This window comes from Trichomycterus rosablanca, chromosome 16 (assembly GCF_030014385.1).
Source record: "Trichomycterus rosablanca isolate fTriRos1 chromosome 16, fTriRos1.hap1, whole genome shotgun sequence".
NCBI classification, from domain to species: domain Eukaryota; kingdom Metazoa; phylum Chordata; class Actinopteri; order Siluriformes; family Trichomycteridae; genus Trichomycterus; species Trichomycterus rosablanca.
Genome location: NC_086003.1, coordinates 12,073,616 through 12,086,534, shown reverse-complemented (window position 1 = coordinate 12,086,534; position 12,919 = coordinate 12,073,616). Strand labels below are relative to the sequence as shown.

The window sequence follows — 12,919 nt, the reverse complement described above, 5'->3', positions numbered from 1 at the left end:
GAAATGGATGTTTATTAATAAATGAAATGAAGTTGAGCAGACAAAACAAGAAATATCTCAGGTTCATCGAGTCTGCAATCAAATAAAAGTCAAAGTAAATGTAAGAAACTTGTTAGATGTTAGTTACACTTATGTCCATATACTTATGGTATTAGGCCTAGTATTTTTCCACCTTGACCAGCTTAAGAGCTGAGCATGCAGTTCTGCACGTAAACATCCTTGTTTTTCTGATTCAAGGCTAAACGTAGAACTGCTTTGACTACTTTTAGTTCTTGTTTATCAAAACTCTTCTTCTCTCTGAGACTGTCACACTTAGTTTAGCCATTTTTCTCTCTCTCACACACACAGACACACACACACACACACACACACACAGACACACACACACACACACACACTGCACACATGCAGACTCGACAAATGATGCTTCTCCTGGTTAAGTTTTTTACATGAGCTCAAGAGACAGAAACACATTGTGACTTCTGACAAAACCTAACAGTAATTAATGCCCATTATAGTGTTTTATTACTTATTTAACCAGCTGTATTGTTATGGCTGGGTTTTCCTTGTTTCTATCACTCTTGAGGGATTACTGAGTCAATCCTGTGCTCAGTAAACACCTATAATTACTCAGTTTTACCTAAAAGTATAACTCACCTGGAGGAGCTTCCACCATCACAGTTTCTCTGTGTGCTGTAGTGCAGCCACTGTATCTGTACTCCACTGAAAATGGACATAACGTGGGTTATTATACTGATATCAAATATTTGGACTTTGTGTGCTGGAACGAGTGAGTTCTACTCTTCCACAGGTATAGTATACAATTTTTATATATTTGTTTAAACGTGTGCTTTTTTACCAAGAACCTAATACATCCTAATACTAATACTGTAAATCTAATTAATACCTGAATGAAAGAAAAAAGTAAAGTATATTAGTAATCAGATACCTATTTAACTGCTATAAACAATTTGTTTAATACTTTGCAGTAGTTATTAGTGTAATATTAGTGTCATTTAACACGAAGATCTTAATGTGGTGGATTTATACATTTATTTATTTATTAGGATTTTAACGTCATGTTTAACACATTTTGGTTACATTAATGACAGAAATGGTAGTTACTCATTACACAAGATTCATCAGTTCACACATTTTAATGTCAAACACAGTCATGGACAATTTAGTATCTCCAATTCACCTCACTTGCATGTCTTTGGACTTTGGGAGGAAACCGGAGCTCCCGGAGGAAACCCACACAGACACAGGGAGAACATGCAAACTCCACACAGAAAGGACCCAGGACCTTCTTGCTACCCACTAAGCCACCGTGCCGCTTCCAGATTTATATAAAGATAACACAACCCAAACACACACAATCCTTCAATTATCAACATTTTATTAATTATTAAATACAGGCCAGTTTACAGGACAAATATTACTACATATAATACCTTACAGATCACATGACCCAGCTCATTGACCTAAAGAAATGTCTTTCTCAGTCTCTCGGATTCTACATTTCAGTGCTGGAAAATCAGACATACCTACTAAAAAGGTAACTTTCTTCTTATGTAGTAGCAAATAGTGCATCCTTACAGTCTTGTAATACACTATATGGACAAAAGTGCAATGTGCTTGTGGACATCCCATTTGAAAAACAGTTGGTAAATAGAGTGACCTCTATATGATCTTTTCAGCTATAATAACAGCCTCTATACTGAGAAGGCTTCTCACATTATAAGACTTCGAAGTACAGTATGTCTGTGGAAAAAAACATTTGTATGGCTGGGCACTGTTGAAGTTCCAGTTCATTCCGAAGCTGTTCAGTGGGAATAAGGTCTGGGCTTTGTGCAGAACACTGGTGTTTCAGTTAAGGGTGTGCTGTAACAGGAAAGGGGGCTTCCCCTTTCCTTTACGTAAATAATCTATTACACCTGATAGCAATTGTTGTGGCAGAAACACATAAATTCAGTAATTAGAAGGGGTGTCTTAACACTTTTGTTCAATAGTGCATGTCTAAAATGTGTGACTTTCTCTACATACAGCGGTACCTTAAAACTCAACGACAGTTGGTTCTGGGACTGGTGTTGAGTTTAAAAGGCGCTGAGTTTTAAGGTATTTTCCCAATAACTATGTATGGAAACCTGTTAATGCGTTCCATGGTCTTGTGGACTTGCATATATTTTAGGCTTAAGTAAAATAATGGGGTTGTTTTTGACACTTATACAGAAATAACACAAATCTAATATAAAAACACTAAAATAAAAAGCTGATTCTTACAATTTCTCAGCACCCAGAGCTATAACACAAGTTTAAAAGTGAAACTGAGGAAAATCCAGCTAAACACAGATACATGTAGATGCTTTCAGAATGAACCTTAATGGTTATTACACACAAATGCAGTTTCGTCTCATATGCACACTTTGATGACGTTTTACTGCACCGGTCAAGCTGAGCGCTGAAAAAAGTGACTGTTTATTGTTAATTTGAAAATAAATAAATAATAAAAATAAAAAAAACTGAACACGTTGAGCTTAAGGGAAGCGTTGAGTTTAAGGGTACACATTTCTCGACAATGGGCATTAAGTTTCAAAGATTTTGAGTTTAGGGGACGTTGAGTTACAAGATATCACTGTATTATGTGTTATGATTTATTGTGTATTATTGTGTTTTAGGGCACCTTAAAATAATTTACACTAAAATGTTTGCAGTTTAGTTTTTCTTTTTGTGGTGGTTTGTAACTAAGGACCCATTCCAATTTGTCTTCTAGGAATAATCTGTAGTGTTTATGGGTAAAACAAAACACTTTACATTTTATATCTAACAGGGCGCTTCAAGATCTTGATTTAATATCAGAAGTTTCATATAAAGACCCTGAAAAGTTCATCAGCAACCCTCTTAATGCATACAAACTCGTGAGACAACTGAAAAATGCAGGAACAGCTATCATGGAAGTTGCCATGTCTACAACCTCAAACGGTCAGATCTACGCATATTTATTATCATTTAAATATAACCTTGCTAGGTCCTACATGTTTGTTGCAGTTGTTAACATGTCTGAGCCTTGCAAGGATTGATGTCATGGTTCAGGTGTGTTGGTAGCAGGATTATGAGCTGATGTTTGAGGATTTAAGATGACAAGGATGAAAAACTAGGTCTAGACAGTACCTTTCATAATTAAAATGTAGTTTAAGACAGGAAGTAGGAAAAATAAAAAATAAAAAAATATTAGGAAATTATAAAAATAATACAACCCCAAATCAGAAAAGTTGGGACAGCATGTAAAATGCAAATAATAAAAAATAAATAGAGTTATTTACATTTACTTTGACTTTTATTTGATTGCAGACAGGATGAACCTGAGATATTTCATGTTTTATCTGCTCAACTTCATTTAATTTATTAATAAACATTCCAATCCTGCATTTCAGGCCTGCAACACATTTTCGAAAAAGTTGGGACAGTAAAGCATTTACCACTTTGTAATGTTGCTATTCTTTTTTTACCACACTTAAAAGACGTTTTGGCACTGAGGATACCAAGTGATTTAGTGTTTCAGCTTTTATCTTGGCCCATTCTTCCTGAAAACACGTCTTAAGATGTGCAACAGTACAAGGTTTTGCATTGTCTTGTAGAAAAACTTGGTAATACTTATTATGACTTTATTTTTATTTATTATTAAAACAGATTTGGAAAATCTGATGTCAAAAGCTCAGCTACTCCCTAATGGCAGTGAATTGGATGGCATTGCAATGGCCATTGTTAGATTACAGGGACTCTACAGACTAGAGCCAAAGGGCATGATTGGTGAGTTTCAACTTGACCTGTGACTTAACCCACAACAATCACTTTGATTAAATTCTTGGTATACATTCTTAATAAAAAGTATTTTTCTGTGATTTTAAGGATTTAACAGTCAGTTGACTCTGGATGCAGATGAGTGTTTTCATATCGCAGCCATCGCTCAACAGAATCGTCAATTCCACTGTGCCATTTTTTGGATTCAAGAGACAATAAGGATGCTTGATGAGGGAACAAATGCGGTTGTAACCAAACCTCAAGTTATGGCTCTTGCAAACTCTGTTTTACTCCAAGACATAAACTTGCTCCTTAGTCTTGATGTAATGCAGCAGGCACAACAGCATGGTAACTTCTTTTACAAATTATTTTGTTCATGTTTCTTTAATAATAAAGGTTTACTTTTAGTTTAAAGTTGTGATAAATGCTGTACTGTAAGAGTGTTGTATTAAATATACAGCTATCACTCTAAAAAGATTGGGACTGCAGTAAACTACTTGAAGAAGTGGAACTTTCCTGATTCTTGCTTGATAAATCACCTTAGCTTTATTACATTTGTGTGATGGGATGGCTGTTACAATCATGATGTTATTGTGATAATTTTACACCAAAGAGTGTAAAACATGACATTAAAATCCAAATAAAACAAAACAAACTACAGTACATGATTAAACCATTGGGAACTCAACCAACCACTACCCCCTAAGATGAAGCTTGGAGGTGGATCAGTGATGATATGGGGATGATTTTCTGCTGCAAGAACTGGCAGTCTTGATGGTGTGATTGGTATCATGGATTTACAGAAATCCCAAGGCATTTTGTGGGGGAATGTTATACCTTCTGTGGTGGTTGAACCCTGGTGATGATTATACATTCCAGCAAGACAATAATCCCAAGCTCACTACGAAGTCAAGCAATGCTTGGTTAAAGAATCAGTCCTGAAAATCCTAGAAAGATTCTGAAAATCCTGGATATTTAAATCCAATATAAATTCTTTGGTGGGATTTGAAGAAAGCAGATGCAGCACAAAGGTCATCAAACACAAGAAGAATGACCAACGATTCCACAAGTAGTCGTTTTATTAATGTTAAACTTGTGGATGTTACACTTTTGATGGGGATAGTTTGTACAATCATAATACGTATGGTTGTTACAATCATGATGGGGATAGATATGATTATTATTACAACATGGGTGGTTGTTATATTAATGATAGAAATGATTGATACTCCATGATAGGGTATGTTTTTGCATCTTTTCCCATCTTTTTTGACCTCCATTGCTTAGACACTATCAACTAGGTTAAGTTGAGAGCACCGCCTGGAATTCAAGATATCTCAAGAGAAATAACTTAATATAAGGACATAGTTATTACTCCAAGTATGAGAATATCTCACAGTCTTAATGAGAATGGTTGTAACATTTGTGATTAGGATGATTATTACACTCATGATAAGGGTGGTTGCTACACTCCTATCAGTAAAAGACTAGTCTTGATTTTACTTTTAAATAAATACCTTCTTCAGAATATCTGTACGTTATCTAACTACATTGTCAGTGGTTGCTTTTTTTGCTCATTTTATGTCTAATATAAGATGTTTGTCTGTCACATATTATGTTTAGAAATAAAATGTCATATTTGACTTACTCTCTACAGGTGACTTGAAGACTGTACCCCAGCTTGCAGATTCCTACAACCTGCTACAGAGTATAAAAGGCTGGGACGGATTGGAACAATCTTTTAATCCATTTAATTTTCCAGATTTTCCATGGAGAGGGCAATATGAGGCCCTGTGCAGAGGGGAGGGCATCAAAATGGTAAAGAGGTTAATCCAGATACATTATGTTCAAGTTTACACCATTTACATCATGTTTGAAGTTAATTTGACTTGAAGTGCTTAGTGGTGCCATAGGATTTTTAAGTTTTAAAGTTGTTATTCTTATCTTTTTCTTTAAAAAAAAAGTTCATGTGTTAATATATATTACAGAAGCACAGTGTTTTTTTAATTCAAAGCTTTCTAAAGAATTGAAGGTCACAGGCATTTGGTATTATTTTTTTGGCCTTGATGTTTGATGTATACATTTTGTTTTGCAGGACCCTCAGATACAAAGGAAACTGGTTTGTAGGTACACAACTGTTGGAGGGAACCCTCATATGATGTATGCTCCTGCTAAAGAAGAGGAGGAATGGGATCAGCCCCTAATTCTCAGATACCATGATCTCATGTCCGTAAGTGAGACAGAAATCATCAAAAGACTTGCAAGACCAAAGGTGAGTATAAAGTAATAACTTTGTAAATATATTTTAAAGTGCTTAGTGGTATCATTACTAGTTACATTATACAATAGCATGCTAACAATTGACACTAAGAGTAAAAATATAAGAAATCCAGATAAAAAGTTGTTTTTCTTATCCTCAGCAACCACTGATGTTTATTTTTAAGTTGCAAGAACATATATTAAGATATAATCTTACAATGTCAGTGGTTGTTGAGGACACTTTCTATATAAATATTAGAACAACAGCTATGAAACAAATAAAGTCCCTCACTTCTGAAAGTACTGTGCATCTGTGTTTCCTTCTAAATCCAAAACCCACTAAAATATGACTGAAAGGCATTACGCAGTTTCACAATTTTAGGAATTAAAGGTTTAACCCGAGTTCCTAAACGTATATAGCTGGTAAATACCTTGCAATTTACTGTAGCTTAAAGCTTCTAAAATCGTGAAACTGCAAACGTTGTGTTATTTTTTCGCATTGTGGAACATGATTATTATATTGTCTTTATAAGTTGTGTTAGTTATTATTAAAGTGTATTCCAGTTGTTTTCCTGTTGATCTATAACACAACTGGTATTATTTTTAATAATGTTTAATTATAACAAACAAAAAAAACAAGGCTTTTAAACAGTTTATTATAATTTTAAAAAGAAACTATTGAGAAATTAAAATCAATACATTACTCGGACAATTTGTTAATAGTCAACATCTATGAATCAAATTTCTTTATCAGCTGCTTTTTGTTTGGTCAGTACAGAGGAGACGTTCCACAAAGTAAAATAAATTTTAGAAAGCATTCAAAACAATTCAGAGAATTAACTGTAATACATTACAGACTTTGACGTATTTTGGATCCTTTATACAAAAGTAAATATACAGTGTATCACAAAAGTGAGTACACCCCTCACATTTCTGCAGATATTTAAGTATATCTTTTCATGGGACAACACTGACAAAATGACACTTTGACACAATGAAAAGTAGTCTGTGTGCAGCTTATATAAAAGTGTAAATTTATTCTTCCCTCAAAATAACTCAATATACAGCCATTAATGTCTAAACCACCGGCAACAAAAGTGAGTACACCCCTAAGAGACTACACCCCTCAATGTCCAAATTGAGCACTGCTTGTCATTTTCCCTCCAAAATGTCATGTGATTTGTTAGTTTTACTAGGTCTCAGGTGTGCATAGGGAGCAGGTGTGTAGTACAGCTCTCACACTCTCTCATACTGGTCACTGAAAGTTCCAACATGACACCTCATGGCAAAGAACTCTCTGAGGATCTTAAAAGACGAATTGTTGCGCTACATGAAGATGGCCAAGGCTACAAGAAGATTGCCAACACCCTGAAACTGAGCTGCAGCACAGTGGCCAAGATCATCCAGCGTTTTAAAAGAGCAGGGTCCACTCAGAACAGACCTCGCGTTGGTCGTCCAAAGAAGCTGAGTGCACGTGCTCAGCGTCACATCCAACTGGTGTCTCTGAAAGATAGGCGCAGGAGTGCTGTCAGCATTGCTGCAGAGATTGAAAAGGTGGGGGGTCAGCCTGTCAGTGCTCAGACCATACGCCGCACACTACATCAAATTGGTCTGCATGGCTGACACCCCAGAAGGAAGCCTCTTCTGAAGTCTCTACACAAGAAAGCCCGCAAACAGTTTGCTGAAGACATGTCAACAAAGGACATGGATTACTGGAACCATGTCCTATGGTCTGATGAGACCAAGATTAATTTGTTTGGTTCAGATGGTCTCAAGCATGTGTGGCGGCAATCAGGTGAGGAGTACAAAGATAAGTGTGTCATGCCTACAGTCAAGCATGGAGGTGGGAATGCCATGGTCTGGGGCTGCATGAGTGCAGCAGGTGTTGGGGAGTTACATTTCATTGAGGGACACATGAACTCCAATATGTACTGTGAAATACTGAAGCAGAGCATGATCCCCTCCCTCCGGAAACTAGGTCGCAGGGCAGTGTTCCAGCATGATAATGACCCCAAACACACCTCTAAGACGACCACTGCTTTATTGAAGAGGCTGAGGGTAAAGGTGATGGACTGGCCAAGCATGTCTCCAGACCTAAACCCAATAGAACATCTTTGGGGCATCCTCAAGCGGAAGGTGGAGGAGCACAAAGTCTCGAATATCCGCCAGCTCCGTGATGTCGTCATGGAGGAGTGGAAAAGCATTCCAGTGGCAACCTGTGAAGCTCTGGTAAACTCCATGCCCAGGAGAGTTAAGGCAGTTCTGGGAAATAATGGTGGCCACACAAAATATTGACACTTTAGGAACTTTCACTAAGGGGTGTACTCACTTTTGTTGCCGGTGGTTTAGACATTAATGGCTGTATATTGAGTTATTTTGAGGGAAGAATAAATTTACACTGTTATATAAGGTGCACACAGACTACTTTTCATTGTGTCAAAGTGTCATTTTGTCAGTGTTGTCCCATGAAAAGATATACTTAAATATCTGCAGAAATTTGAGGGGTGTACTCACTTTTGTGATACACTGTATACACCGATCAGCCATAACATTAGGTAGTCCATCTGTTTCTCTGCATGCTTTGTTAGCCCCCTTTCATGCTGCGCTTCAATGGTTAGGACTCTCAGTGTGTGTTGTGCTGGTATGAGTGGATAAGACACAGCAGCGCTGATGGAGTTTTTAAACACCTCACTGTCACTGCCGGACTGAGAATAGTCCACCAACAAAAAATATATCCAGCGCCCCGTGGGCAGCATCCTGTGACCACTGATGAAGGTCTAGATGAGGACCAACTCAAATAGCAGCAATAGATGAGCGATCATCTCTGACTTTACATCTACAAGGTGGACCAAACAAGTAGGAGTGTCTAATAGAGTGGACAGTGAGTGGACATGGTATTTAAAAACTCCAGCAGCGCTGTTGTGTCTGATCCACTCATACCAGCACAACACACACTAACACACCACCACCATGTCAGTGTCACTGCAGTGCTGAGAATGAGCCACCACCTAAATAATACCTGCTTTGTGGTGGTCCTGTGGGGGTCCTGACCATTGAAGAACAAGGTGAAAGTAGGCTAAAAAAAAGTACGTGAAGAAATAGATGGACTACAGTTAGTAATTGTAGAACTACAAAGTGCTTCTATATGGTAAGTGGAGCTGATAAAATGGACAGTGAGTGTAGAAACAAGGAGGTGATTTTAATGTTATGGCTGATCAGTATATATATAAGCTGTGCTAATGGCCCGTCAGGCATCTACACAGACATGATTGGCTATGTCTGAAGGGGGAGATGGCTGAACAGCCTAGCCATTAGAGCACTTTTCAGTGCCAGTCCCAAGCCCAGCTTAAATAAGGAGAATTGCATCAGGAAGGGCATCAGTAATAAAACTGTGCTAAATCAGAATCTCTCTATAGTTTGTGGATCTTTGGCCTTGGTTATAAGCAGCATGTTTGATGTAAAGCTGCAGATGCACATTATTCATGTAACAACATTTCCACTTTAAAATATGGTGATGGTAGCATCATGATATGTGGCTGCTGTTCAATAATAATGGGGGGACAATAATGCAAAGCTCAGACCATTCTTTCTTCCAGTAAACCTTACCAGAAATGACTCAGAGTCTTGAACTTGTTTGTTAAACATGTGTAAAAAAAAAAAAAAACTACAACTAAAACAACTAACTTGATACTCTGAACATGGCAGTACCTGAACAGGGGGCTTTTCCATTAAAATACTTTTCTTTTGTGTGTCTGCTATAAAATTTAAATTTCAACTGATATGACAACAATTTATATAAAATTGTACTCATTATGCAACAGTAAAGTGTCTTAACAAAACATGCAACATTACCCTATTTTGTGTTTTTTGTCCACAGCTTTCCAGAGCCAAAGTTAGTGACCCACTGACCGGTGAACAAATTCATACTAAAGTCAGAATATCAAAAAGGTATGGAGGGTGAAGTGTAAAACACACACAAGTTATGCTCATATATGCTTAGATATGCTTGCATATAAGGGACACTGTTTCACCCTCTGTACATAGACCTGTGTCATGTACTTTTATTTACAATTTAGGATAAATCTGTGAGCATTACTCACACAACACATTCCATAAGAAATATTCTACTGCTGCAGGCCCCAACAGGGTTGGGCAGAATACATTTAAAAATACAGTTCTGGGGGTGTAAGACGGGGAAACTTAAAGCCCCTGTTGGCCCTAAATATGAAGTATTACAGTATTACTAAATGTACTTATTATATAATGTAATTAATGTGGTTTAGATTTATGTGAATGGATTTAAAAAAATAAGGCTGTTCTTTAGGTAGACAATTCTAAGAAATGACATGTTAAAATTGAACTCTATTGGTTGCCGTTTTTAGTTAAGTCAGCAAAGTTACTCTGAATTATTTTACCGTCCATAAGATCTATTAGGTAAGAGAGTCTTTGTCTCTCCTCAGTACATGGTTTACTGATGATGAAAGTCATGTGGTTGCACGCGTTAATAAGAGAATTGCAGAAATTTCTGGTCTCAACATGGAAACTGCTGAAAAACTTCAGGTAATTAAAATTCATATACTTTACCCTCTGCTACCAGCCTTGAGTACTTTTTCTTATTATTTAGCATTGTGTGTTGAGCTTTTGGTGTGATATTTGTGGATGTTTACTGTTTAGGATAGTATTAACTATAATGAATTCCCTTCATTTGTATTGTGGATCAGTGAAAATCCAGATCTCTATAAAGCTTCTGTAGCCTTTGTATGATTCATACATCTATACCATTCTTCTAATATTCTCTAAAAATTAGTTTTGATCAGAGCATGGTTTCCCTCAACAGATATGTTGATATTTAAACACACACACATTTTTTTTTGTTTTTCATTGTATTTTGTTATAATTGTACAAATATGCTTTATAAAACAACTATTCCAAATCTCGATTTGGGTGAGCTTGTAAACCGTCACAACCGATTCATTAAAAAGAATCGTGTCAAGCGAACAATTCGTTTTTGAATCGTACTCACTGCTGAAATGTGATAGTGTTGTATAAGATCCGATGTAGTCTACAATTTAAAAAAGTTGTAATGCTTTTTTTAAATGAGAGTTTTAAGTAATTTAAATATGCTTTTTACACTAAATTAAATGCATCTTTCATTTTTTCAGATTGCTAATTACGGAATTGGAGGACAATATGAACCTCACTATGATGCAGCGGTGGGTCATTTTTATTGTTTGTATTAACAACACAATGTACAATGATTGTATAATTTGATAGCCTGAAGCCCACTTGTATTCCAACCTGCATGACATTTCTTTTTACAGCTGATAAATGACTCTTACTTTGAACGTAGCGGGAAAAGGATTGCAACAGTCTTGATCTATGTAAGGCCTTTTATCTGGATTCTCATTAAGCACACATTTAATTTATTATACATTTTTTTTCACACACTCTTGATATTAATATCAGCAGCCTGTCTGCTTTGTTTTAGATGAGTGATGTTGAAGTTGGTGGGTCTACTGTGTTTCCATATATTGGAGCTGCACTTCGACCTAAACTAGTAAACTTATTAGACATTTCTACATTTAAAGAAGATAACTAATAAAACATATTTTTTAAATCAAGATGTCATTAATTCATTTGCTTATACAGGGTTCAGCAGTGATTTGGTTCAATCTACTAAAGAATGGAGAGGAGGACACAAAAACCCTGCATGCTTCTTGCCCAGTGTTTGTGGGCAGTAAGTGGGGTAAGGTTCAATTTAGCAAAAGTTTTTCATGAAAAATATGGCCGGTTAATGAAAAGAAATGTATGCTATAACAGTCAGTACAATTACTACAAAACCAAATGTAATAAGAAACATGTAAATCAATTGCAATTAAATTTAACTAATGAAATGAGATTTCCATAATTGCTGAATATATGTTATATCTGTATAAAGCCACAAAATGCAAATGTATATAATTCATCAAAAATATTTTAAATCTTTAATCTAGTTGCCAATAAGTGGATCCGCATCCGAGGCCAGGAATTCAGGAGAAGGTGCTCTCTATCTGAATTTGAGTAAGAGTAATCTGAAGAAAGTCAACTGGTCTGAAACTTCCAAATTACTTCTGCCACATTGCATTCCATTGTTATGCAATGGGCAGTGATCAGTCGTTATGCAAATCAACTGCATATAAGGTTGGGGTATTCAACACCAGCTCAGACTGAAGAAGTCATTCGTATTGAGTGACGAAACGTATCTCTACAACAAACTTGTGTCCAGATGAACTGATTCAACTTTGTGGATTTGTGTACCTGGATTATTGAGCATGCATCAACAGATTCTGCCACACTGGTGTCTCAGTGGACTTGGACTCATCTCAAGACACCTAAAAGCAATATCTACCTACCTATTTGTCTATCTGTCTGTCTACTATACCAAATCAATCTACTATACCACTGATTTCTCTGATGACCCCGTCTTGAGTCTGCGTCGTGATGTGTATATATACTGTATATGTGTGTGTGTCTATCTATCTATCTATCTATCTATCTATCTATCTATCTATCTATCTATCTATCTATCTATCTATCTATCTATCTATCTATCTATCTATCTATCTAATCTATATACACTGATCAGTCATAATATTAAAACATTAAAACCACCTCCTTGTTTCTACACTCAGTGTCCATTTTATCAGCTCCACTTACCATATAGAAGCACTTTGTAGTTCTACAATCCACTACAGAGCAGGTATTATTTAGGTGGTGGATCATTCTCAGCACTGCAGTGACACTGACATGGTGGTGGTGTGTTAGTGTGTGTTGTGCTGGTATGAGTGGATAAAACACAGCAGCACTGCTGGCGTTTTTA

At 36.4% G+C, this 12,919-nt stretch overlaps 1 protein-coding gene across 1 annotated transcript; it reads left to right on the top strand.

The window, feature by feature from the left end:
• The first annotated feature begins 2,951 nt into the window (after window positions 1-2,951).
• Window positions 2,952-12,124, top strand: LOC134330852 (prolyl 4-hydroxylase subunit alpha-1). The gene is made up of 12 exons (XM_063012123.1): window positions 2,952-2,982; window positions 3,691-3,810; window positions 3,910-4,149; window positions 5,459-5,619; window positions 5,897-6,073; window positions 9,938-10,008; window positions 10,521-10,620; window positions 11,223-11,273; window positions 11,382-11,441; window positions 11,549-11,617; window positions 11,710-11,806; window positions 12,054-12,124. Exons 1-12 carry the CDS (start codon window positions 2,952-2,954, stop codon window positions 12,122-12,124), a joined length of 1,248 nt encoding a protein of 415 aa, XP_062868193.1.
• The last annotated feature ends 795 nt before the right edge of the window (window positions 12,125-12,919 follow it).

What these genes read in the sequence shown, in the direction of transcription:
- LOC134330852 (XM_063012123.1), top strand. Translation starts at nt 2,952, where the DNA reads ATGGAAGTTGCCATGTCTACAACCTCAAACG. An exon ending in AAAGACTTGCAAGACCAAAG is followed by an intron (nt 6,074 to 9,937) that starts GTGAGTATAAAG and finishes TTTTGTCCACAG; the next exon opens with CTTTCCAGAGCCAAAGTTAG. An exon ending in TTGCAACAGTCTTGATCTAT is followed by an intron (nt 11,442 to 11,548) that starts GTAAGGCCTTTT and finishes GCTTTGTTTTAG; the next exon opens with ATGAGTGATGTTGAAGTTGG.